The 26,074-nt window shown below is 43.9% G+C and overlaps 1 protein-coding gene across 3 annotated transcripts in view; it reads left to right on the forward strand.

Moving 5' to 3' along the window:
* SLIT3 (slit guidance ligand 3) overlaps nucleotides 1-26,074 on the forward strand; it is a 509,126-nt gene that overhangs the window by 461,092 nt on the left and 21,960 nt on the right. For all 3 annotated transcript variants that reach the window (XM_026098439.2, XM_064520837.1, XM_026098440.2), the window contains 4 exons: nucleotides 8,056-8,149; nucleotides 13,149-13,286; nucleotides 19,194-19,434; nucleotides 21,750-21,880. In XM_026098439.2, coding sequence (XP_025954224.1) covers nucleotides 8,056-8,149; nucleotides 13,149-13,286; nucleotides 19,194-19,434; nucleotides 21,750-21,880 — 604 coding nt within the window. The remainder of the gene's footprint in view (nucleotides 1-8,055; nucleotides 8,150-13,148; nucleotides 13,287-19,193; nucleotides 19,435-21,749; nucleotides 21,881-26,074) is intronic.

Below are 26,074 nucleotides of genomic sequence, written 5' to 3' on the forward strand. Positions count from 1 at the left end.
AAACAAAGCTAGAAACAATTTCTGGTGTTATGTGTTTGAAAGAGAAGGCTAAGATGTATTTTACCTTAGGGGACCTTGCAGTGTCCTGTGGTAGATGGTATCTGAAATTTTTGCAGTTACGCTACTTTTAGACAGAACGCTATTCACTGTTAGCGATTATGGGCCCTTTTTCTGGCATATCTGATTGTGGTATCGTTGCACGGCCAAAGTCAGGCACTTAGTCAAGCAGAACGGCTCTGGAAGAAAGAAGTTGTGTGGTGCCTTGTGGTTGACACTCATTTGTGGAGCACCCGAGCCTGTTCCCCATAGCTAACCATTGCGAGGCTGATTCAAAACAACTCCTGGGAAGGGCACCAGTGACAGCTGGATTAAGCTTAAGTGAATCATTGCCCAGTAGATTGTTTTTTTTCCCCTTGCGTGTTTTTAACTACATGTCAAATGTACCAGCAGGAAGTTTTTAGATAGTGTGGTTCAGCCTTGTGGTCCCACAAGGGTTTGGACTGCCTAATAAAACACGGAAGGCATTAAACAAGTACTCAAGTGTCAGATCCTTTAAAAATTTTGGAACTTCAGCCATAATTTCCTTGAGACAAACAGAGCAAATTGTGGTTAGAGTTTGGTATATATTCCTCCTCCTGTCTAAAGGAGTTCTGCCTTACATGGAAGTTTCTCAGTTTTAGTTGCTTGGCAAATGTGGAGTGTGTTTGCTTTCTGTGCAAAGAATAAAGAGGCACCTATGTTTCCCACTTGTGTAGCCAATGGATGAGAAGAGTTGGAAGGGCTGGAAGTGCTTAGGTCAAAAGCCTAAGCCAATATCCCATCCTGTTTTATTAAGAGAGAACTGCGTGTCGTTGCTATGAGGCTAGCTTTCTTACTGGGCTTGAAGAAAATAGCACAACAGCTGGCAGTACTACAGCCTGACTGGGTTCTTTAGCAGACGTCGGCACAGGTGGTGTGTCCCGCTGGAGCTCTGCACCGTCAGACAGTCCAGGATTTCTTCTGGTCAAATCCCCATTTGTAAGATTTAATGTGTCATGTTTTAGGAACCAGGTATTTCTCCTTGTTCATCAAGACCATGGTATATCTCTAAGAAAATGTAATCTCAAGTATCATTCTGTGCTCCCATATAGTCAACTGCCACTGTCTTAAGGACAGATGAAAATGTCATCTACAAACAGGATTCACAGCTGATGAAATCCAATCTGTGAAGAAACACATCAGAGCATTAGAAGTTGACCACAAGTCCATTAATTATTTAGCAAGTTGCTTACTTGCAGGTAGTGCATACTGCGTAGTTATCAATCCTGCGACGAGCACCTATGGATAGTTAGCATACTCAGCACTCAGGTACCTCCATGATGGCCCTGTTAGAATTGCCAGCAAGAAATAAGTATGTCTTTTTGCATATAAAGTATTCTTCAAAGACGTCAATGTTTAAAAATATATATTCTGAAGGAGCATCTGTATTCTGTTATCTTTTTGTTAAGCCTGCCAGAATTGAAGTTAGATACTTCAAACAATAAAGTGTGACTTGGATGTCTTGGAAGCTTAAGCCTATTAGAGCAAGGCTTGGTCAAGCGTTTTGAGCTTTTGCTGAAAATCGTGATGGCAAGGATGCAAAGTTCCTGTTACACTTGGTTTCCTAGCACTATGAGGCTGAACATCTGATCACCCTGTGACCGGTTGTAGGACCACAGTGGAGGTCACATTTAGAAGGCAGCCTGTCTCAAAAAAACATTTTGACATCAGTGCATCAAACTGTTTCACTGTGACCTGGTATGTTCTGCACAGCTATTGCAAAACGTGGACCCAAAAGATTCAAGTCGGTTGCCTAAACCTTTGTGTCAGATGCCATTTGAGATGCCCTGGAGCGTGCTGCTTGGTCTCCAGTTGCCATTTCAGATGGGCATGGGTCTACAGAGTGTCCTGTGTCATATCTGCCAGCCCTGAAAGGACATTGCAGAAACCCTATGGTATCTCAGATGTCACTAGATGCCTGTGCGTATATAACTGAATTGATCCCTAGTAGACTCCAGACAAATCACAGACATGGAAAGCATCCACATGAAGTAGTGCAGTTCCAAAACGTAAGGACCAGCAAAATTAGGATCTATTCCAGATGTAGTGGTTCCGAGGGATAATGCTAGATTGCAGGTTACCACCCTGTAAGAGTGTTAGGAATTGCCCATTTTAGTTATTTTTTGCCTATGGAATGAGCGGATATTTTGTCTTCAGAGAGTTTTTAGGCCTGTGGTGGGCAAAGCATTGACTTGTGTGTCAAATAGTGTATTGCGTTAGACATATTGCTTCACAGGTGAGTTTACCCGCTTCCTTGTGTGGGGAAATAAAGGGTCAGTGTGCTATTGGATTGTATTTATTGCTTTATATATACATATGTGTATATATATGTATAATTCAGCAGCAACTTTTGGCAAGACCCTGCCCTCTGGCTTCTTTCATTGTTGTTGGGTGGCAGCTGTAAAAAGTTCAATAAACTGATCTTTATTAAACTTACAAACATGAGCTATGACTAACCTAAGGAGAGCGTGGTCAGAACTGTCAACCACAAAGAGGAAAGCTAAGGGGGTGACAAACTGTAAGACAGAATGCAAGTGAAACCAGACAAAACCGAAATGACAAGTTAACAAACATGAACTGTTTCTCTGTCCAGATCTTGCCACTTAATCAGTTATCTCTTTTTTTAACCTTAAGATTAGAGGTAAGTAATTGCTCCCTAGTTCTGAAAAACAAGTCACCTACTTGGGAATCTCAATGTGCAGTTTAACTTCAAGCTCCTATTTAAAACATAGGCCAAAAGCTGATACGTGAAAACTCAGATATGAGCTCTTAAAGCATTAACGTAGAATAAACAGCATAAAATAATTCTTACTTCTCTGCCTGCTAAGTCTTGTGGGTGCTGTTTGTCAAGCGAGAGCAGACTCCATTAATAATCCGCAGCCAGATTCTGCTGCGGTGCCTTCCAGGTAGTTTTCAAAAAACACTTCTTTTGAGTTCAGCCGGGGGGTTGGTATCCTACGTGGCAGCCGAGTGCATTTGCTACTGAAAGATTCTGACAAAGACTTTTTTCTTCATTGCCAGCTTGGAAGTAAAAAATCCTGGGTTTTATTTTCTAAGATGAGCCTCAAATCTTTTTCACTGAACATCAACAAAATTCCTAACTGAAGTATTTTCTTGGCAGCACCCCTACTAGTATATGGGAGGGCCAGCCTGTGTCTCGTCCGCCCAGCCATTTTTAGGTTCTGTGTGCTCCTGGTATTTCCAGTTGGCACTTTTTTTTTAATAACTGAGAAGAGAGAAGGGGAAAACAAAGTGCAAAAAACATTTCTTTGGATGCAAGATATTAGATATCAGCTGAGTAGTCTCTTACAAGAATAACAGCGCAATGTTTTTTTACTATTCCCAGTAAAGGGACAAGTTGCATTCTGACTTACCTGGCAAAGTTAAGAAAATTGCAACATCCTATTTAACCACTCAAATATCTATTTTCTCCCTGTGCAGCCTGTAAAAGTCAGCTCCATGGATAAAGGCCAGGCTGTCTCCATCCTTTCCTCAAGTAATATTGTGAAATTCTTGACATCATTTTTGCTCGTAGTCTTCCAGGCCCTACAAAAGCTCCTCTTATGTGAGGGTGAGAATATTTTCCGTGTTGCCTTATTAATTATTTTATAATATCATAAATGAGAGAACAAAGGATAACCAAAGTGTCTTAGGAAACTAAAGCATCATTGGTTGCGAATTGGTGGGCTATCTGGTCGATTCAGAACTGCAGTTTTACTCGCAGATAAATACATAAAATCCTGTCACCACATCCAAGCTCCTCTTTTACAGATTAAGGAGAAATAGTGTAACTTGGACCCTAGTTTAAAAAAGTCTAGATCCTAGTTTTAAAAGTCTAATGTGGCATGACATAAATAGCTCTTTTGATAACACAGACTGGGAAAAAAAAGGGAAAGTTGAATGTTAAACTGTGTGCGAAAGTCATCTTTATTGCTCCATTGTTGTTTTGGCTTCGTTCTGAGCCCTGCAGAAGACTACAGAAAAGCATAAGCATGTTTCTTGGCAGCTCCTCATAAGCAGTGAGCCCTGCAAAAAGTCAACGTGAAAAGCCCCATGAAATTCAGGATTTTGCTGAAGAAGTAAGAGCAGGGAAATGTTGCATGAGGTAATAAATGCTGTGTTGTGGCTTTTTGGAAAGCAATGAGTGTTGCTGGTAAAGAGGACAAGGGAAATAGTTCCAACGGGGCAAAATACCTTTCCTCTTGTTTCGACAGTGGGGGTCCCCCTTCCTGGTGGTTTTTTTTCCTTTTTTTTTTTTTTTTAATGCATGAGACAGCAGCAATGAGCAGACCACCTGTTAGTACCCTATCGGTACAAATTGCTTGTAACCTGCAAGGCAGCAGAGCAGGTTGCTTCCTTCATCTGTTTAACACTTGCTTTTCTTAAGCAGACACCAGTTACCAGCGCATTACTGTTGGCCTTAAGGAGTCTAAAATGCAGTGCCCACACAGCTGAGGTTGTGCCCATCTTTAAAAAGATACCCTGTTCTTACCATGCCCCAGCTCTGCACACCCCAAACTTACCTTGAGTTAATACCACTAGCTACCATAAAAAGTAAAATCTGATGGCATAAACGTTTTTTGTCTTGTACATCTGACATAGCCCCAACCTCTTCCTCGTGGGGTGCACTGCAGATGTGATCTACTCTCCTAGGCTTTCCTGAAAGAGTTTGGGTGTGCCTTAGTGAAGCAAAAACAATGATTTGGGATAAAAGATTTGCTTAACTGATCAGAAGAGAAATATGGGTTTTGTTTTCCTGTCTTTAGAGACCCTTGTGTACCCAAATTGGAGCTCTGATTTGAGAATGTATAGGAGAGTGTAAAAAGGTTTTCTAGCTTTGGGAGAGCATTACATTGAAGTTTTGTGTTGTTTTGGCATCATCAAATACCTTCCACAAAAATCATTAATGCTGCTAGAAGTTGGCCTGAGATTAATGTGGAGTTCATTTTCAGATTCGCATAGCTATCCAATGAGAAACTTGGAAGAGACCTTTAATTGCTACACAGAGAAGCAGCCTTGTGTCACTCTGAAAAGGAGAGAGGATCAGATTTTTCCTCTGATACTCACATTAAAGTGGCCAATGAATATAGCACCCTCAGGTCTGAGGGCAGATTTTTTGGCCTAAATATTTTCTGACTGAACAAAATATAAAAAAGCCTTTGTGTAGCTAGTGCCTTGGGTTTTGCTTTTCAGAAAGTGTTTTATTTCCCTGGCATGCTTTCTGCAACATCCAGTGAACACTGGTGGAGCCTGAAATAATTTATCAAGTAGAATTTTCTTCCCTGAGATGAGGCTGCTCAAGTTGCAAGACATTCCCAAGTGGGCTCTGTAATGAGTGATAGATGAGGAAAAATAACAGGAAGGATCCATGAACATTCCAAGCTTCACATAAAAAATAATAAATTTTTGGATGCTGTGTTTGGTACCAAGCCTGGAATTCTCCTAAATTTTGATAGTGGAACCTTCAGTATGACACAGTGAGTCATAATATTTGACAAGTGTATACATTTTGGGAGATTTTCACTGGATCTTTAAGTACTTGTCAAGACTGCTGAGAAGAATACTTTAAGAAGAATTATGATTTCCTTTGAGAGCTTATGAAACTGTTCTTATTTTTTCTTTAAAAAGCCTGTTTCCTTTTCTTCAAAATAAAAAGATAAAAAGAAGGCTGGAAAGGCTGTGTTGGACCTCTTTAGCAAAATGACAATTGAAAGCATCTATGCACACTGTACTTAGTTATTAAATGATGTCTTCTGAAAATATTTCCAGCTTTAGATCATCATGTTCCTTTAATGTCACCAGCCAGTTACGTTTTTCTCACATTTATTTTCACATGTGATTCATATGTTATTTTGTACTGCTAAGAGGTATAAGGAGTATGAAGAAGACAAACGGGCAGCTGACCAGGGCTTTGGACAAGTTCTGACCTGCTGGTGGTAATGTCTGCCTGGGGGCTGAGGGCTAGTCGCTTTGCTTGTTAGTATTGGGCAGGTTGGTGGTCCATGGATTTGGGGATCAGTTAAGTGAGCAGACCTGTTTCCAGTTCTGCCACCTCAAAAATGTGTTCATGACTGTCTCCAGCTGTGTTCATATTGATATGGCTTGAATGTCCCCACTTGCATTTGAGGAACAACAAAGTGCAAGAGCCAACCAACCCCAAGGCTAGTGGATGATCTGGTTCCCGTGGGTGTGCAGCAGTCTATTTTGTTGATGTGTCCCCCTCCCTGAGCTTGAAGCATTCATTACATTTGTCTAAGATTTCTCCAAGGCTGTAAAAATACTGTGTGCTTTTTAACAGCAGTGGTTTCACGGGATTGCCCAGCTCCAGATGGAAATGTTTGTCTCACAGCAGTTATGACAAACAAGAAACTCTGTCCACAGTAGATCATCATGCTAGGCTTCACCAGTATTGCTACAGTCAACCCATTAAAAGTCACGATGGTATGGTACCTGAATATGGGGTTTACACTGGTGGTACCCTCTAGCATGCCTCCAGGTCTTGTATTCTTAATCTCTTTTCTCAGTTACACTTGACCATTTATGCTTGACTCTCAAAAGCAGGTATATTACATGTTCCGTGTTTGAAACAAAAACTTTTTGAGTAATTCTTGCAAAACAATACTATTTTACCAATCTAATGTGAAGAGTCAAATGAAGAGCTATGTAGGTTGTCCTGTAGTGAGGCAGGAGCTGTGGGAGGAATAACCTGAAGGAGGGAGCAAGGGGCGTTAACAGCTTGGCCCATACCTGTCACCACCAGAGTCAGCCTTGCAATTGCGCTCTCCATCATCCCTGCCAAATCACAAGCCTGATCAAAGATGGTTCTGATTTGCATTTGCCTTCTGCATTTTGATCTTTGTGGTTCACCTGGGTTGTATTTTCAAGTATTTCTCTGTAGCCACTAGAGTTAGGTGTATAATTCTTTTTGAACATGGAGATTATCCCTGGTCAGGTGGAGCTGCAGCTTCATGGAAATACTGCTAGAAAGTTGTGGACCCACCAGTGCCTCCCACACTGTTTTTCCTGTTTGACTGTTACAGGCGACGGTTTGCTGTTTGCATGGTAGTGTGTATCCTGCGTATAGGCACACACAATATGCATAACCTTGAAACCCTGCAGATGTGCTCTGCTGATACTGCTGCAAAGGGGACTTTGGGACTGTAGCTTTTGAGGGTTTCCATGTTGAGAATACTTGACCTTTGCTTTTCCTTCATGGCTTTGGGAGGTTTAGGGTAGTTTTCTGTTGTTTTCTTGGGAAGGCAAAGATTTCTGAACAGTCTTTGGCTGGATCTCAAATCCTGGGGTACTGAAGTGTGACCTAATAATTTAGGACTCAGAGAAGGGTGGTGTTTAAATAAACTATCTGATTTTGAACATTTTAGAACTATCAATTATTAAAATTTAAACAAATCCTGGGAGGTGCATGGCATGTTACACACAATACCTAGAAACATCTGAGCTGAGCTTACACTGATTTCTTTTTTTCTGAAAAGACATCATCTCCTGTGAGCACAATAGAGCTAGTACTTTTCTTATAAATAGTGAATGTTTTATAATTACATGCAGTCCTAAAGCTGGTTCCTATTACTGAGAGTTGCAGAGGTTTCAAGGGAGGGTTTGTGGGTTGTTTTTTTCCAGAATAATGTGCAATGTGCTTCTATGGCAGAGTATTGGCTATGATTAAAATATGTTTTGCTGTGAAAATGTTAAGGTCTAATGAGTAGCTTCACTTTTGTGTCACTTAATTGCTTTGATATAGGAGCTCTTGGGTCAGGATCTGTCTGTTTAATCCATAGTCTGTTTTCAAGTGGAGTATATATATAAGTACTTTTTCGTCCGACCTGTCAAATTCATGTGATATACACAGCAGAGTGGTTATAGCTCAGGTAGCTGAATTCTCATTAAAAATAGGTACTGTTGATTGATAGAATTCAAGTCGATGTCATCTTACAGCCTTTTGCTTTTCTTTTGCCTCAGGTGAACTGTGTGATGAGGTGATCAACCATTGCATTCCTGAGCTAAATCCCTGCCAACATGAGTCCAAATGTCTCCCCCTTGACAAAGGATTCAGGTAAGCATCTGTGCATATAGATCTTCACATGCTGGGCAGATCCATCTGTTGGCTTGGATAGGGTTGAACTGGCAGTGAGTTTGGGGTAATGGGTAAAAAACATCAGAATTGATGAAAATAATGCATGACTATACTTCAGACCAAGCTACATATTAATGCAACCATACATACTTTTCCAGCTTTCTGCGGTTTACTTGGAAGTAATGGATGTACCTTAGAGCAGAGCAGTTATTCTGGAATAGAGCATGACAAAAGGAGCACTTCTGGAATAGTGTCTACAAAATACCTTATCCTGCATCAGAAATGTCTTTATGTGTTCCTTTGGGCATCCATCAGTTCAAGTAGCCCAAGTGTGAGGAGATAAAACAGATGTAACTCAGTTTTCCTCCAATGCTGGCTCACTGTTTATATACTGGCTCACCAGTCCCCAGTCTAATTATTAAGAAGGAGAAAAAAAACTTTTGTGGGCAGAGTATAAGGTTAGGGGTCAGGAGTTTTCTGTTGTATTCCCACTTCAGCTTTTGTCTTCCCGGATGCCTTGCGCTTGCAGAGAGCAGTCACAAGGGCTGGCCTTAGCCGCGGCAAGGCTCATCTCCCTGCGGTCCCTCACCAGGAGAGAACAGCTAAACCCAACTGCTCTGACTCAGGAGCCTTCTTTTTCCTATCTTTATAGAGAAGCGAGCCTTGCTAGGCTACTGCTAGATTTTGTGATTTGTCTCCTGTGTTTGTATTTGCATATTGGCGATGACGTTGTTTCACAGTGACAAAGTAAATCTTCCTGTTTCAAATGGTACTGAAACATCTGGAGGTCCTTGGGTGGGGGGTGTTTTGAGAGGTGCCAGCATTCATCACTTGGATGAAGATAACATTTCAGAGCAGTTCAGCAGTTTAGCTGATCTTGCAGCCACTGTGCTCTCCTGGTGGCTCACGGGTCCCCTCCTGGGAGGAACGCCGGGATTTTGGCAAGTGACAGCCTCCCCAGCACACCCAGCATGTAGCCCGTGAGAGACAGAAGTGCTCTTTGCTCTTCCTGGTAGCTTGTCATTTGGGTCAGACTGTGTCCTGTGAAGCTACCAGTGTAACAGAACAGTATAAACTAACAGGCAATATATTTCATGACAGTTAAACAGAGGCAAGACAAGGTTTTAGTGATGCTGGCTACCTAGAGGGCAGCTGAATTCGTGCTAGACAACTCATGCTTTGCTTTTGGGTGAAAAAGCTGCAGACAGACTTTTCCAGCTCTCAAGGAAGATGAAGCTGCTAAATCATTAGGACAGTTCCTGAGTGATGCACAGGGATGGAAAAGGAGGTGTGTGCTGCGCTACATGGACAGTCCCTGATGTTCTTCCCAGCCTTTGTTCTTAGCTAATCCATCATGCAGCTAATCCAGTAGTTACAGCATGTTACAAGGAAAAGGCTTGTAACTCAGATTGCCCAGTGTCGCCAGATAAATGAAGGGATGGAGACTGCCGTGGTGCTGAACAGTTTTACCTTTGCTGGAAGTGTTTTCAGACCTGCCGCTTGTGTACTCAGAGTAGATAAGACACCTGCTTGTTTCCTTGCTAGCAGGGGGTCGTATTGAACAGTGTTCTTCACAGTTTTGCCCTCAACCTTTGGGGAGAGCCTAAACTCTAAGTATTATCTACCACTGTTAGAGTTATTCTCATTATTTGCAGAATGCTACACCAAAATTCAGAATTTCTGTACTTGTTCTCTACCATTTTACTTTCTAGCAGGCCAGACTGCTTCCTTGCCTTGAAAGTAGTCCCAGTATTGCTTTTTCTTGCACACCTTGGTTTCACCAAACAATTCAGAAATGGGCTGAGACCACTCAGCAGCTTTTGTGGTGCTGAACGGTGGCTCTTGGGTCTTGTTCAAAAACAAGAAGCTCTGGTCCTGTGCTGTCATCAGGCCCCTGAGTAGTTTGATCTGCTGACCTATGATGTGCCCAATGTTTAGCACGGTGCAGTGTAATGCTGTGTGCAGGATGGGTCAGGCTCATGCGTCAGTCCTCCGCTCCACTTACCAAGCTGGAGGATATTAATGTCAGGAATGACTTGATATAGGGGCTTGTTCCCGGGCTTTGGCTGACCATCCCTTTGCCAGGTGTGTTCCTTGTGCACCCGAGTGGGACACACCAATGGAGACTGTAGCAACGGCAGGGACACCCATCAGTCTCTGACCTGCCTTTAGCTGCGGTCAGTTGCCAGATCTGCAGAAGGAGGAAAAAGATTATGAAGAAATAAAAAAAAAATAGAAAACTAAATTATGTATTGATATGGGGAGCGAAATTCCATTTTGGCCCTGCAATAGAAGCCATGAATCATAGCTTTAATAAAATAGATATTGAGTGCATACAGATGCAAATCCCTATGTATAGGCCAACATTTTGAATACCAAAGGACATTTTTAGGCTCTCTCTAGCGGGAATGTTGCCATCATTACCAGGCTATAGCAGAAAGCAGCATCCTAAATGTGCTGGCATTTGATGGGTCATGGGGACATGAAACGCCCCAGCTAGTCTTATCGATTAGTCTTTTACCAAGACTTGAATATGAAAACATGTTTGACTACTTCTTTACTGCATTATACTTGTGCTGATCTGCAGTCACTTGCCGGCAGTATGTAGACAACGGATGGAGTCAAAGTGTGTCTTCCACAGGGGCAAGACACTGGGTTTCTGGCAGCAGGCTGGACACCACAGTCACGTGGCCACATTTCTCACCTGTGATGCTCCAGGCAGACGTTTTTGGTAGCTTCAGCCAAGATGTGACACACTATAAACTCAGAAATGACTGGCCTAAAAGGAATTCCGTGATTGCAAAGGGAAAGCCAAGCCTGGAAGCAAGCTGAACTGTTTCGATGCGTGTTTGGCTGCGCAGAGCTCTTTGCTTTCTAAGCTAAAATTGCAGGTGGCTTTCCTCACTTCCAACCTCCAGATCTTTCCTGCACTGTTATTGTAGAAGAAGGGTAGCTTTCTGTGTGCCAGACCAAAAAAAAAAAATCATTTAACACAATGAAATGACTTCTAAAAAAAATAACTTCAGGAAAGAAGCATGTTTTTCCATTCACTGCAGTGATGTTGGAGCATGGTATAAATATACTTTATTATTCTAAAGCTTTGGAATTATTACCTGACAGCTTAAAACGCTGATTTAATGCAGCCCTGCAGAGAAAAGTGGTGGTTCTGTCATTACTGAGATAGCCAATACACATCATAAAAGTGATGCATGGCAGCACTGAATGAGGAGCTGCACATCGTTCATTATTACATCACTTTATATTAGGACTGCGGGGATCAATAAAAAGCAGCAGGACTAAATGCTGCCAATTCCCCCCACAAAGTCTTTTGATTGACATTATTTGCTCGCAGGTGTGATTGAAATCTTGCCGAAAAAGTGTTGCCCACTCTGTATGGCTGGGGGAAGGCACACTTCTTCCTTTTGCCCTGTTTTGTCATCTGCGTTATGCTAATCACAATATTCCCTGAGCCACCACGATGTAGAAATGCTATTCAGACATGCAGAGCTGGAACATCAACCGTCCTGTGGCTGCAGAGGGTCGTGATGGGGGCCTCTTCCATGGGGAGGATATGCTTCTACATAGCTGCATGCATCCTACACCTTGCAAGTTAATAGGTTTTGCTCTATTTCCTCCTTTTTGAGCCGGTCAGTATGAGCCATGCTTTGAAGTGCAGACTGAGGGGTCTCCCTGCACTTATGTCCTCTGAAGGGACTTTCCACGAGTAGCCTCATGGTGTCCTGGCCCCGCCAGGGCCTGGCAGGGGAGGAGGGAGGAGGAGGAGGGCAGTGGTGATACAGCTGCAGGGCAGCGGTTTTCTCCCCTGGTGCCACATCCCTTGGCTCAGCAGATGATGTCTCTCCTCTCCCAGCTCTCAGTGCAAACATGCTGGTTCCACGCAAGGGGCTTGAGCAAGAGCACAGACCCCTCTCTTATATATTGGGGAAATAATTATAGCTCTCCCCTTGTTTTGGTTTAAGTGATGCACTGTTTGTTTTCCAGATGTGCAGTAAAATCCAGCTGGGAGGAGTGAAATGTGTTTTATGGACTAAAATGTGTTCATGACTAAACATTTGTCTAAACTATAGACTCAGAAAGAAGCTGTTTAGCAATCCCAAAAGATCTGGTCCTAGCCAGAGACTTTGGGACATATTTTCTATGGTCAGGTTATAAACTTGGCAATGCTTATTACAGAAATGCTGGTGCAACGTTCATACAACAGACGTAAGAACTATATTAAAAAACCCCAACCATTTGGAGGCTTGGGGGTGTCCCGTTGCATTTCTGCTCAGCCTGGCAATGTCCCGCAGTGGCAGGTATGTGCCTCGCCTCCGTCTTCCCACGGGAAAGGATCGGGTTTGGAGGCAGAGCTCAGTAATTGCAGCAATATTTACCATGCCTTGCAAGGGAATGACAAACAGGTGGTGGGCTCAATACTGATGGTCTTTTTCTTTAAATTTGCAGAGTTTTGTGGTTTGCTTGCACATTATTTCCATTTGGGAGGTGGCAGCTTACTGTGTTCTCCGCAGCTGTCCAGGGTGAGCTTCAAACACCCAGCGGCGCAGAGGCACCGGCAGAGTCTTTTGCTTTTTTGCGTAGTCTGAGACATTGGAGAAACTGCCACTAAAAAGTGTATTGCCTTCTGAGTCTGCAGTGCTGCTGCAAGGTTAGGGAAGATATTGTCATCTTCAGCATCACAGGGAGAAAAGCTATCTGATCACCCGGTGTCCTCCTCCGCAGAGCTGCCTGGGAAGAACTCGCAGTGTGGGATTGCTTTGCTGGGCTCAAATTTAAGCAGATTGCAGGAGCCTGACGGGAGGGACTGGAGCATTTCTGAGGGCGAGAAATGTTCTTGGCAGTTCCAGGGGTAACTGCGAGCACCTTTGGTCCTAAATCTGACGGGGCGCTCGGCTGCCTGGGCATGTTGTTATTGCGAATGTCGCGCCAATCTATTAACCGCGATCCGCTTGCATTTCAGATGCGAGTGCTTGCCGGGCTACAGCGGCAAACACTGCGAGGTAGATGACGACGACTGCGTAGGCCATAAATGCCGGCACGGTGCTGTCTGCGTGGACGCGGTCGACGCCTACACCTGCGTCTGTCCTCAGGGCTTCAGGTAGGTGCGTGGCACGGCTCGCGCGCCCCGCCGCACTCCTGCGCGGAGGTCGGGGCGCCTTCTTCAGCCTCCCTCATCCTCAGAGCTGTTGGCCTCTGGATATAGTACCGATCCGTCATGGCTGTGGGTAAGGATGGCGCCGTGCTCCGAATCCTGGAGCCGAAGTAGGTCTTAAGGGGTTAACAGAAAACCCAGGGTTGGTGATTCCTGGTTTGGAAATAGCAGTTTGTCTTTTATGCAGTGCCGTGCTAGTTCGCCTGTTTGCCTGCCCTAGCCTTTCCCGCTGAAACACGAGGTAATGCACACACATAAATTATACAGAGATAAGCTCTGTGTGTGTGAGAGCGAGGGAAAGAAAATAAAATTATATATACATACCCTGAGACCTGGCTGCAAGAAAATAGGATTGTGAATGTTTTGTGCCGGTATCTCTGTGCCCGTTGGCGGACAGGCTCGGTATGATTTGGGCTGTAAATATCCACTCTCTGCTTCTGACAGATGCCAATATATCTGACTCCTGGAAATCTCACTGTCTGTCAAAGATAAGTGTGCTTCTCCAAATGGATTCACTAATCAGTGCCTGAGGCTGGATACTGGCTTCCTTCCAGCCAATCTTTTCTGTATTTGAAATACACACATGAGACAAAGAGGAGTACCTGAAAAGATCAGACTTGACAAAGCAGAGATTGCATGAACACTTATAAATTCTTTTCTCTGCCTTGTATCTGCAACAGTTTTCATTCTTCTTGCTTTCATCCTTACTCTTTTTTTTCCCCTCGCAACACACATTTTTATTGCAAAGCGGACAGACTTCCCTGAATAGGCATTGATATATAATACGATGTCAGCCTGCAGTTTCACAGAATCGGACTTGTTATTTACAGGATATCAGATATCCCCTGAATTTCAAATTCATGCCCCTCTCGCTCTGTTTCATTCTCTGCGTCAATCCTTTTGATGGCCTTAGGGATCTCTGAAATGGGTGTATGGAAAGGATAAGAAGTGGCTATCCCACAGAGGAACTGTAAATGTTCGGTGTCATCTAATTGGTAAAGAGTTGGGAGCTGGGGCTGCAAAGCCGTATCAAGAGTCACGGGTAACTCAAGCCTGTTGCCTGCTGATAGAGGGACCGTGAGACCTCTGCTGCAGCTGCCGTATGTTTTAAGGCATGTCAGTAGTGCGCAGGGAAAAATGTGACGTGTTTGCAGCAAGTCAGGATCCCAGTGTTTGGCAGAGATTTTTTGAACTGTGACACAGTTGAGCTGGGTCACCTGGGTTAGGTGGGAGATTGGTCTGCTTCCCTCTGTGTCCTGGGCAGCTCTTGGGGCAGTTAGCACCATTCTCCCAGCTGGCTGCTCTCCAACCAGGAACTTCACGATGAGGACCTGGAGCAGCCTGTCTTGTTCCCCTTCTCAGACGAGGGATTTTCATTTCACTTGAAGTTCTCCAAGAAAAGGAAACTTTCTCCACAAAGCTCCAAAATTCTCCTACTAGCTTAGACAACACTTCATAGCCTAAGGTAGATTTGGATGAGCAATATAATTTCATGGTCCATGCCACCTGTATGTGTGTCCTGGTCAAGATCCAAGGGAGCAAATGTCTTGCAGGAAGGAAAAATCACAGTGGTCATTAACAGGCCACATCTGCCAAGGCTGAGAAGAAGCTGAAAGCTCTTGAGCTCTCCATGCAGAACATGAGACTGGATTTCAAGATTAAAATTCTTCCAACAAATTATGATCTCCTAATTATTCTTTTCATGACTTGATCCTTTTGTAGTTTAAAGGCCTACAACTCAGAAGAGGTTTCTGATTTTTTTTCTCTTAAGATTGCAATTGTGAACGTAGCGATTGACAGAGCAGGCTTGTGATGTGCAGGCCTGTAGACTCAATTATTCACAAAGTCTGCCCCAGGCACTGTGCTGGGAGGCAAGGAAGTAACTTTGCAAGTATTTGAAGGATACAAGTGTTGATGAGGAGAGAACACAAAGCATAAACTAACAAAGATAACCAGGAGACCTCAGATGAAGAGCAATACAGCTTTTCAGCTAAATATCAGGAATCTTTGCCCAACGGTGAGTTTGCAGAGTGACTTCCCAGTTATCTAGAGTTTACACTGTTGTAATAAATGCATAGTTAGCTAACACTTTTATGGTTATCACAATGCGGTATATCAAGGCTGCTTGGAATCACACAGTAATAAAGAGCTTAAAACATAATGTCCTCAGGCACATGAAGCACGGTTGGACAAATGGCCATCTCCGTTAGGTCTTAGCGATGAAGGGCCCCACATGCAAATGCAATGGGGATTGCAGGCCCCAAAAAGTGGTAGCACATGTGCACACACCCGTTCTTCCCTTTTTGGCATTTGCTATTAATGGCTTATTTGTAGTTGTGCTCCATGCAGCACTTTGCCTCATCACTCAGTGCCTTTTTTTTTGCAATCACATAATACGCTTTCTTCCTGAAATGCTTTCCGTGTGTTTTCTGCCCAAAATAAAGTCTGTTTACCCCCTGTAGGTGAACACATTTTCTAGAATTTGTGAACCCCATCAGGATAAAACCTAACTTATCAAACCTTTCCTTCTGCAATCCACTTCACAGTAGTGTTGTCCTGATAACTCTTTCTCCACTTGGGAAGCACATACTAAAATTGCTGAGCTTGGTATAAAGCATCATTCCTCCATTGTGTGGATGTTTCAGAGTTCCCCACTGTGATAGTTTGAGATAATTTGGGATAGTTTGCAAGAAACTCAACAGTGATTATTTAAATAAATGAGATTGTACCATGCAGAATCCAGTCCTGTGGACTTGGCCAAGCTATGCAAGGCAGGCTATGCTCCACCTTCCACTGCTAGGGAAAGAAAAGGTATTAGTATTTGGGTTTTTTTAAGGCCTTGACAGACACTTGTTGCTAATGTAACTTCTAGACGCCAGTAGCCAACAGCAGCACCTTGTGCAGCCACAACCGCAAGGGTTTCATGGTGAGGAGAGGCTGCAGAGGAGGTGCACTGAGCTCCAGGAATCGTTAGAGCAACACCAAGCACAGACACACCAATTTCTTGCAACATTTGCTTTCTGTTAGTAGAAGCTGCTGCAGGGTGCGTGTTTTTTTTATTATTATTTTTAACCTCCTTGAAATTAGAATTATGCACACAGACTTTTCTTCTGCTTTCTAGCTGTCCCTCACAGATAAAACTGAATGGTTGCCATCAGGTAGGACCGAACTAGTGGGCTGGGTTAGCAGTACTCCTTTCTGCGAGTTGTCTCTGGAAGACAAATGACGCCTGACGCGTGGCCAGTGGTGACAGCCATTTGCGGGGCTGCCCCAGGTTAGTCCCACTGCTGGCTCGCCCGGCGGGTGTTTGCCAGCCACCCACAAAGCGCTGCGCTGGAGACGGAGATCACGCACTCAACGAAAGCAGTCTTTGGGCAGGAAGCTGCCCGAGCTGGGAAGTCCACCTTAGTGCCTGGCTAGCAGCTGTGGGCCCCGCTTTGGTGAGACCCTGCCAGATCTCAGCAGCTCTGGCCGCGCCGGTGCCAGGAGTTGGCCGAGGCTCGCCGTCTGGGGGTCTTAGCCGCTGCAGGGACTACCGTGCACTGGCAAGAATTGCTTTCTGTGCACCCAACTTCTGATAAAGCTTCCGAGAGACATTCGTTTAGATGACAAGGTTGGCTGGTCCCTCTGGAAGATTGTGCTCTTGTGGTAGAGGATATTTCCCACCGGCTGACGGGGAACGGTTGCTTTTTCCCCCAGCCATTGCTGAAAGCGTGAGCAGTGCCCACCCGCAGCCGCGGGGGACACAGGGGTCCCGCTGCCGACAGTGGCGTGGTGGCAATGGGGCAGGTGTGCGGGGTTGGGCTGTCAACCCTGCCTGGCTTGTCCGGTGCAAAAGGGCTAATGCAACGAGAAAAGTGTTGAAAGGCAGTTTGTCCTGAAATGCACCGAGAGGGGAAGTTCTGGTGCAGTCAGGATTTAGCCCATCTGTATTTTATTGTGTATTTCTCCCTCTTTTGCACGCTGCAAAGAGATTTCCACAGAGGCAGACCCCGAACTTGTGCGTCGGCAGTGAGCAGCAGCAGGGAGACGGTTGGGCTCTCGTGCCACCCGCCCACCCTGAGCTTAAAATAACGCTCTGTTACTCCGTGCAAAATAACACATGCAAAAATTTAAGTTGGAAAACAGGCATCTCCGTTTCCTTCCTTTACAGAAGAGGGAGGTTCGGGGCTCGGGGGCTAAGCAAGGTTGTTCTTGAACATGTAGTGGCTGTTTTGTTTGCTATTCTTGCGCGTCCAGTGCTGGTGCTGCTTATTCATGGAAATGGGCTTCGGTTTCTATCCTAATTGCATCTAGAGAATGTCTATAAATTCTTTGTGCTTCCAAGTCTCACCTGCTTTACTGGAAAGGAATGAAGTTTTTGGAGTTTTTTTGCTTTGTTTTTGTAAGCGGGCTGTTACTCAGCACAGCGTGCCCAGCACAGCAGGAAGTTCCTCGTGGGATTTTGAGGTTCCAACCCTGCTAACGGGCCGCTCGTCACACGAATGGGTCGGCCACAGCCCTCTCATCGAAGGCCTCGGGCCCCGCGCTGGCGAGCGCGGTGTGAGTCGTGGGGCTCTGCCCGCTGCCAACTCTTCACCGTTTCCCTATCTGCCCCTTTCCAACCTGTCACAGGCCTTGATGCAAAGAGTTTACGCTCTTTTCAATACAGAAAGGAGTTGCTGGGCGCGGACAGCTGCCGTAGCCAGAAACGTGGCTATGCCGCGGGCCCGGGCAGCCCTCTGCGTCGTGAGTCGGGTCTGGCACCTTTGCAGCCCCTTGATTCCTGGGCAGAGATTTTCCCTTTATTTTCTGCGGTTTAGTCTGACACGTGACAGCAGTGTGAAAGATGCCTGCGGCTTTGCGCACCTTCTCCCTGCGCCCCGCTCCCGGGCTGCCGGCGGTGCTTCAGCACAGCCAAGTCCCCACAGCCTGCTGCCGCGAGCCGATGGCCCGCCGCGCGTGCGGGCGTCCCGGCTCAGGCGGGTGAGCCGGGCGCTGAGCCACGGCTGCTGCTCGGAGAGGCACCCCGGCTACAGTGGGAAGCTCAGCCCCCAGGCTTGGTTCAGCCGCAGAGCTGGCCTCCAGAGCCGCCCGTGAGCTGCCTGCCCAAGCATGCAGACCTGGCGTTTGCTTTGCAGCCGCCTCCGGCTCTGGGAGGTCTTACTTTCCTTTGCGTTTTTCTGGCCTGTGACACAGCCAGCCAGAAACGCAGCTGAAATAAAGTTGATGACCCCACTGCTGTTGGAAATAACGAGTTGCCCAGCAAATAGCATGGTGTCAGTGCGCTGCCTGTGATAATTTTTAGCGGTTGCCCATCTGTTACTTCTGTGTTCTCTGATGCGCCGTGAAGCAAGTGAGGAGGCTGTAAGAAACACTAAAAACAGAAGTTATTGCCCTGGCTTGCCACTGCTAGAACAGCAGAAGTAGGCTCCGGTACCAAAGCCTCGCACTGAGCTTTTTGGCTGATGATGCTGGAGGGCAGGGAGAGCGGGCAGGGAAGTCTCAGCTTTGGGCTGCAGGGGCCCCCGGGTTTTGCTGGGATGGCTGCACGGCACAGCGTAGGATCGAAGCAGCTTTGCACATTCAAACACTGTTTTAGCCAGACTGATGTACCTTGCAGAGCTAAGTAACCAGTGCAAAGCATGGCACGCACTGCTTTCAGTGTTTGAACTGGCTCATTCTGACCTAGCCTGGGGATTTCTGTACGGCAGGCTGCTGCGTAGCTGTTATGCATATAATGTGACACGTGCCATTTGAATCTCAGAGTCACTACACAACTGTAGTGGTGTCACATCAGCACCTGTACGTGTTTGCTTCCTCAAAAAGATGGTGATAACTGAGGCTGCTTTTTCTTTCCTTGGTCTTCTGAAGTGGGCTCTTCTGCGAAAACCCTCCGCCGATGGTCCTGCTGCAGACGAGCCCGTGTGACAACTACGAGTGCCAGAACGGGGCGCAGTGCATCGTGGTGCACCACGAGCCCGTCTGCCGCTGCCTGGCAGGCTTCGCCGGGCAGAAGTGCGAGAAGCTCATCACTGTCAACTTTGTTGGGAAGGATTCCTACGTGGAGCTGCCATCGGCCAAAATTCGCCCTCAGGCAAACATCTCCCTCCAGGTAGGCTGTGCAGGACATGGGTTGCTAGCCCAAGGTTCTTCTGAGTGATGATGTTAATTGTTTTCCTTCTGAAGGAAGAGGAGTTGTTGGCCATGATGCAGACACAGTTAGAGCCAACTTGCGAGCCAGCTGGTTGCTCTGGAATCGTAAGGTTAATGAGTGACAAAGACATCGCCTCACCCTTTTGGACACATATCCTACCTCCATAATCTCACCACTCTTTTATTCCCAAGACTGGCAATGTAACTGCAGATGATATCAGCAAACTTCCCTGTCGTTTTGCTGAATTACGGCATAGTGCGGTCTTTCATCCTGCAGAAATTAGTGCTTTAATATTAGGAAACTTATTAAAAGAGGCTGCTCTAAATGGACTTTCCAGACATTATTTTGCTTACTCGTTTACTGTGCATGTTCACAAGATGAAAGGCTTGGGATTTTGTTACAAGCCTATTGTTACACTTAAATTTGGTGTGGGGCCTAAGGGTCAAAAGGCAATGGAAATCAGATACCATAGTTACCATGCTTCTACTGTGATGTTTGTGTTTTTTGGATCAAAGGTATTTTGGATACTCAGTCCAACGTCATGTTTAAGTGATTTCGAAGTTATTTGTATTTGCAATTTAATAGGCATTAAATTGACGTAACTCAAAGTAAATGAAGGAATAATCTTTAGCTCTGTATTTTTTTCTAATAGAGAGATGGGTGGAACACACATGAGACATAATGCACCTATGTCTTAGGCTGCTGATTGTTAATCTGGATTATTTCCATGCTAGACTCACCCTGCAAAGAGAGCATAACATTTCAAAAGTTGTGAGAAGAAAGATCATCTCTGTATATTTATTTTATTACATTTATTTTCTCAGTTCAAAGAGACTGTATTCCACAGTTGGAAATCATATTCTGGACTTAATTCTTTGGTTTAATTGTAATTAAAATACCAATGTCAAGACATGGAAAATGGACCAAATTTCCATAAAGGAGTAGATTTTTAAAAGCTTATTTGGGTGATTCCTGCAAAATTTATTCTAATGAGCAAACTACATACTTAATATTTATCTTTTCTTTAAGAACTTGACTATAAGGTTTATATGAAAAATGAAGCCCATTCATGTATACTGGACACTTTCAACTGTTCTTCCAAATTCCCTTTTATTTAATATCATACAAAGGAGTCTAAGCTATTCTAAAATATTTGCATTCCCGAAGGTTGCACTACACCATATCTCAGCCTCGAAGCTGAAAATCTGGACATTGTCTTCTTAAGGGAAGTCTACAAAACATGCATTACATCAGCCATAGCCTGAAGAATAAAACTGTTTATTACTGCAAGTACATGCAGATGATGTTCTCTCATCTTGTTTCCCAGGCTGAATCCAGTAATTAATTGTCAGGGAATTAAAATTAGAATGCAATACTGATTATTACAACCAGATAGAAGATACCTTATTAAAAGTGTTAAAGAAAATAAAACTAATCTTTTAAGGGCAAAAGTATAGTATTTAAGTAAAACGTCGATGCAAAAAGAAATTTACTGTTTAGTTTTGGCATTTAACTGCCATTCTAAACAAATAACCAAATAGCCTCAAGAAACATATACTGTGAAAATAATGGAGGCAGGTTCTATCCAAAATCCCCATTAAGTCTCTTTTTTTTTCTTCTGTGCTGTAGAGATAGTGAAGAGGTGGAGACAGGGAAAGTAGAGTGTTCGGATTTTGATTCAGTCTTCAGGATTTTCTTTTCATGATGTACCTTAAAGCAATAGGGACAAAGGCTACTGGATTCCGCCATGACTCTCTAAATTTCCCATTTGGCCTCAGCATGACTTGCTAATAACTTGAGTTGAATGAATAGCTCATACTAGATGTGGGGACAAGTCCTTCTTTGTGTTCGTAGAAAGTCTGTGAACAGATCAGCACCTTCTGAAACGTGTTTGCTTGTAACTGTGATAAACTCCTACTCGCAGAGCAGATCTTCCAAAACTCTAGTTCAAGCCAGGGTAATAACTGAGAAATGACTCATATGTGGCCAAAAATACAGCCACAATCTAGTGAGAGAAATCAGGGACCAGGTTCCACTTTGAAGCAAGGGAGCCCTCCCGCCAAAGGAGGCCAAACTACTGGTGTACGGGCCCACTCGAGGTCACCAAGAGATTCTTGGATCTTATGTTTCTTCTTGTCTTTGTTAGTCATATATATGGTTTATTAAATCATATTTAAATTGCGTATTTGGTTTCCATATTATTTTATTGTATGCTTATTGTGTCTATTTTAATCATTCTTAAGCAACCTTACCTGGCCATTAATGTTCCATAGGTAGCAACAGACAAGGACAACGGCATCTTGTTGTACAAAGGCGACAATGATCCTTTGGCTTTGGAGTTGTACCAAGGACATGTGAGGCTCATCTACGACACGCTCAATTCTCCACCTACCACAGTATACAGGTAAAGGCCTAAGCTATATCAAGATAGAGCTGATTCCCAAAAAAAGATGGAGAGGTAGGAATTTTCAGAAACATATGGGAGAAGAACCTTTTGTTTTACTTACTGCGTCTCTTTTATCTATGCAATTAGATAAGAAAATCAGAATAAAGTCTTAGCTAGGGGCTGTATGGTTAAAAAATTAGTTTTTGGTAAATGCGGTCCTTGAAATAATCCCAAAGAATCGGTTTCTCTTTTGTTGATATTTAGCATTAACTTACTGTACCGAGGCACAACAGGGACTGTGCAAGTACAAGATAAGCCTGTGTCAAAGCAGGAGAAGGGATGAATTCCTCTACAGGGAGAAGGTTTGTAGAACACTCGCCTGTATCAGAAGTAATGACATAAGCCGTTGCAAAGCACAAATTGCAGAGGTGAACTGTTGGGCAGTCTGACCCTCAGCAGCCTGACCTTTTGGCATGCTAAACAACACACTTTCTATTAATTAGTTACAAGGGGAAAAAAAGCAAATGTAAAAGCAAAACCCGTATGCGAAAGAGTTTCCTTAGAAAGGAAGGACGTGCTGCTCGTGTCTTCCTTTGTTCCTTTCACCAGCCCCTTTCCCCAGATTAGCTGCCTTCTGATAATTTTTAAGCCCTGATGCTCCAGGTGGTTCCTTGTGTCCACCTGGGGCTTTGGGGGTTCAACACAGCTCCATGGCATTGCCTGTGCGGAAGAGTTGCCTTTCCCAGCCTGCCTTCTCTTTCAGGGAGCACGTCCTATTAGAGCAAGTGTAAGGATGCCACTAAATATCACCAACCAGGATGGGCCTTGTACTTTTTTTGGAAGGTGTTCTCAGCATGCAGTAAAATTTCAATTCTCCAGAAGCATGGTGGTAGTTTGTAGTTTCTTTTAAGAGAACTGTGATATTTGTAAAAAAAAAATGAGAACATTGTGTTTTATTCTTACTGCATAAAAGCAAATGGGATATAGCAAAGCAGGGATACCACCAGGAGGAGCAATGGCTCGTCCGCTGTAGGAACGATGGCAGTGGTTTGTTAGTGCTTTTCACCAGTAGGCTGGACGTGAAACATTTCTCTGTGTGTGGCCGGTAATCCTAATTGATTTCATGTTAGAGCAAAGCTGAAGGTGTTAAACGGTTTTATGCCCCTAATTAGAACATAGGGAAAGGCTCATCACGGGTGGGCAGCACACGAGGCGGCAGATCTGGGCGGATGCTTGCTCTCGTCGTCAGGGCAGAGCGGCGTTTCCACCATCGCAACGCGCTTTGGATCTGCTGCCTTCTGGCAAAGTTGCCGGAGCTGGTGAGCGTCAGTGTCCTCATTATTCCTGTGCCCTTCATATTGATCAAGAAGGAGGTCTCCATACAGACTGACACCTCATTACCATAAGATTAATGGCCTGTTCACTACATTTTGTACTGTGTCATCTGTTGAGATGGGAAAGTTGCTGCTTAATACGATGCCCTTTCTGAAATGTCACTCTAATCTTTTATTAGTTTAAGGAGTGGAGCAAAATGGGATTAGCATGGAGCTTGATGGGAAAAGATTAGGCTGATTGAGAAAAACTGCAGCTAAAGAATGTCAGAAAGGGCCTCTAAATAGATTAAAAGACTTGTTTTCCTTAAGGGCTGAGGAAGGGGGAGGAAACCTGCTTCTCTCCTTACAATTGTAGGATTTAAGGCTAGAAGGCGTGAGTGGATCCAGTTTGACCTCCCTTTATATCCTGTTTGACTTTTAGCTAAGGCACAAGCTGTGTTTGGCTAATGCCTGACTTCCAGCTAGGCGCCCAGTTTTGACAGGAAAGCACCCAAGTGATGGAAAATCCCCCATTTCCTTTAGTAGTTCGGACAATGGTCAATCATTTCCACTGTTCGGGCATTGGCCAAAATTTCTAACGTGAGTTTTCCTAATACCTTACGGATGTTGGAGAGGCTTTCTCCAGGGAACTGAAAGTTGCGTTATAGCTGGTGCTGGCTCCCATGAGTTTATCCATACTTGTGTTGCCTCCTAACTTGCATTTTGTTGAAATGAACAGCTGAGTCAGCATGAAGCATTTTTTCCAAACCTTAATCATTTTAGGGACTCTTTTCTGCAGCTTCAGTTTTTTGTTTTGCATTAGAAAAAGCATACTAGGAGAACATACAACACTCAAAGTTCAGTCTCACCATTGGTAAAACTATTTGTCTTTTGTACCACCTACTCCTTATTCCCTTATTAGGATGCTTCGTTTAGCTCTCATCCTCAGCAAAAGTGGACTGTTTGAGTAGCTCTGCTGAAAGACTGTTAGAGTCATTATGACTGGCAATATCCGGAGCTGCGGTCCTCCAAAGGGGTCTGCTCCTTGGAAGGGATGAGCAGTGCTTTGGCTCTTGCTTTTCTTCAGAAGTGTCTGCCAAAAGAGGAGGAGGCCTTAAAATATTGCGTGCTGGGAACTGTACCAGGAAATCTGCCACTGACCTGGTTACTGTACTGTAACTGTGACATTTTACTGGCTATTTCTGGGACCCCCATGATGGGATATGGGAAGTCACAGGCATCTCTGTGATGAGATTCATTGATGATACTGAAGAACAATAAAATTAGCAAGCTACTTGGCTAACACACATAACATGTTTAGGGATAATGCCTGTCGTCAGGCAGGTTTGCAAGGTAGCATCAGGTAAGGCATGCTTGCAGGCATTTTTCAGCAGTATTCAGCTGAGGGTGCTGGGAGGATGAGGCACGCAGTGGGTCGCATTGCAGAATTCTTCCCCATCTCGTAGGTATATTGCCAGGGCTAATCTATGTGCAAGACAAATTGTGTGTGTACTCTGAACTTTACCTGCTGTAATGTATTCCACAGATGGTCTCACTTTGAAAAATTATTCTAGGAGATTGTCTGAGGACAGGGATATGGCATAATAGCCAGGAAAGAGCAGTTTATTTTATCTACCCTGTGAGCGCGTGTTGTCCCTGGCTGTGGGAGCAGACCTGTTCCTGTATCTCATTTGCTTCTTTGTGCAGATTTGTTTAAGTAGAGCTACAGTGCAAAGTTAGTCTGGAAAAGCCCAAGATTAACTTGCTATAGGTTCAGATTTGCTTGACATGTATCCATTCCTGTAGTATATCATGGATAGAAAGGTTAAAGTTGAAGTTGGAGTTGTCTTGCATTCTAGTCAGATAAAAGTTAGCAAATGTCCAGTGGAAGTGATTGCATAAAATATATTGTCATTTATCAGCAAATAAGATGGAAATACAAGTTAATGCATAAATAATGGTAGATTGAAATCTTCCTTTTAACAGAAAACCTTACTGATCTACCACAGGAACTCTTCACTTGTAAGATGCACAATAAAGGCTTTCTGAACTTCATAGCAAACATCCTAAAGAAGACCCATTTTGTAAAGTAGCATTCCTATATGTTGTTTCTTTTATTCTACTTAGCTACTGTGTAGGTACATAAATGAGAACAGAATTCTGTTTCTGAGTGCTTTATTGACCTCTTGATTTCTGCACTGGTGAGCCAACAATGAGTCGTTGAAATAAAGTAAATCTCTCAGATAGATATCCAACCTTAATTTAAGATACCACCTGATGATGAACGCACTGCTCTTATTTGCCAGAATGCTCCAATTGTTAAAACTTTGGATTAGCAAAAAAGCATTTCAACTTCATAGTTTAAGAGGTCAGTCATTGAAACTGGTACTTGTTTAACTGTCTTCTACAGGGAGGGCTTTGTATTTTCCAGTCTCTCTTTCTACATCTTGTTCTTGAACCAGAGATAAGACCTTATTTGTAATTTCTTTTTTATGATGGGTTTCATGCTACTATACAATGATATTGATTTGAATGCTAGATCAATCCCTCATTAATAGAAATGGAAAAGAGAAATTTGACATTTAAACTAATGATGTAATTCCTTCCTTAGTACCCAGATTGCCATGTTGCATATAGATTGTCATATCTGGTAAAGAGCATGATGCAGCTGCTACTGGTAAAAAATCATATGTTTTCATGCATGATTCCTAATAGCAGTGAAAAAGGAGGCAGTTAGGAAAATACAAGAATTCATTGTGTTTGTCTTTCTGCAGAGCCTATGCCCAAACTATACTGTAATTCTTTGTAAAAGTATTCTTCTATAATCTGCTTTCAAAAATGCTCCATCATTAAAAATATTTCTTACAGATTATATCATGCAGTTCTAGTTGTGTGGCTA

The sequence above is a fragment of the Dromaius novaehollandiae genome, chromosome 15 (genome assembly GCF_036370855.1).
Source record: "Dromaius novaehollandiae isolate bDroNov1 chromosome 15, bDroNov1.hap1, whole genome shotgun sequence".
Lineage (NCBI taxonomy): Eukaryota > Metazoa > Chordata > Aves > Casuariiformes > Dromaiidae > Dromaius > Dromaius novaehollandiae.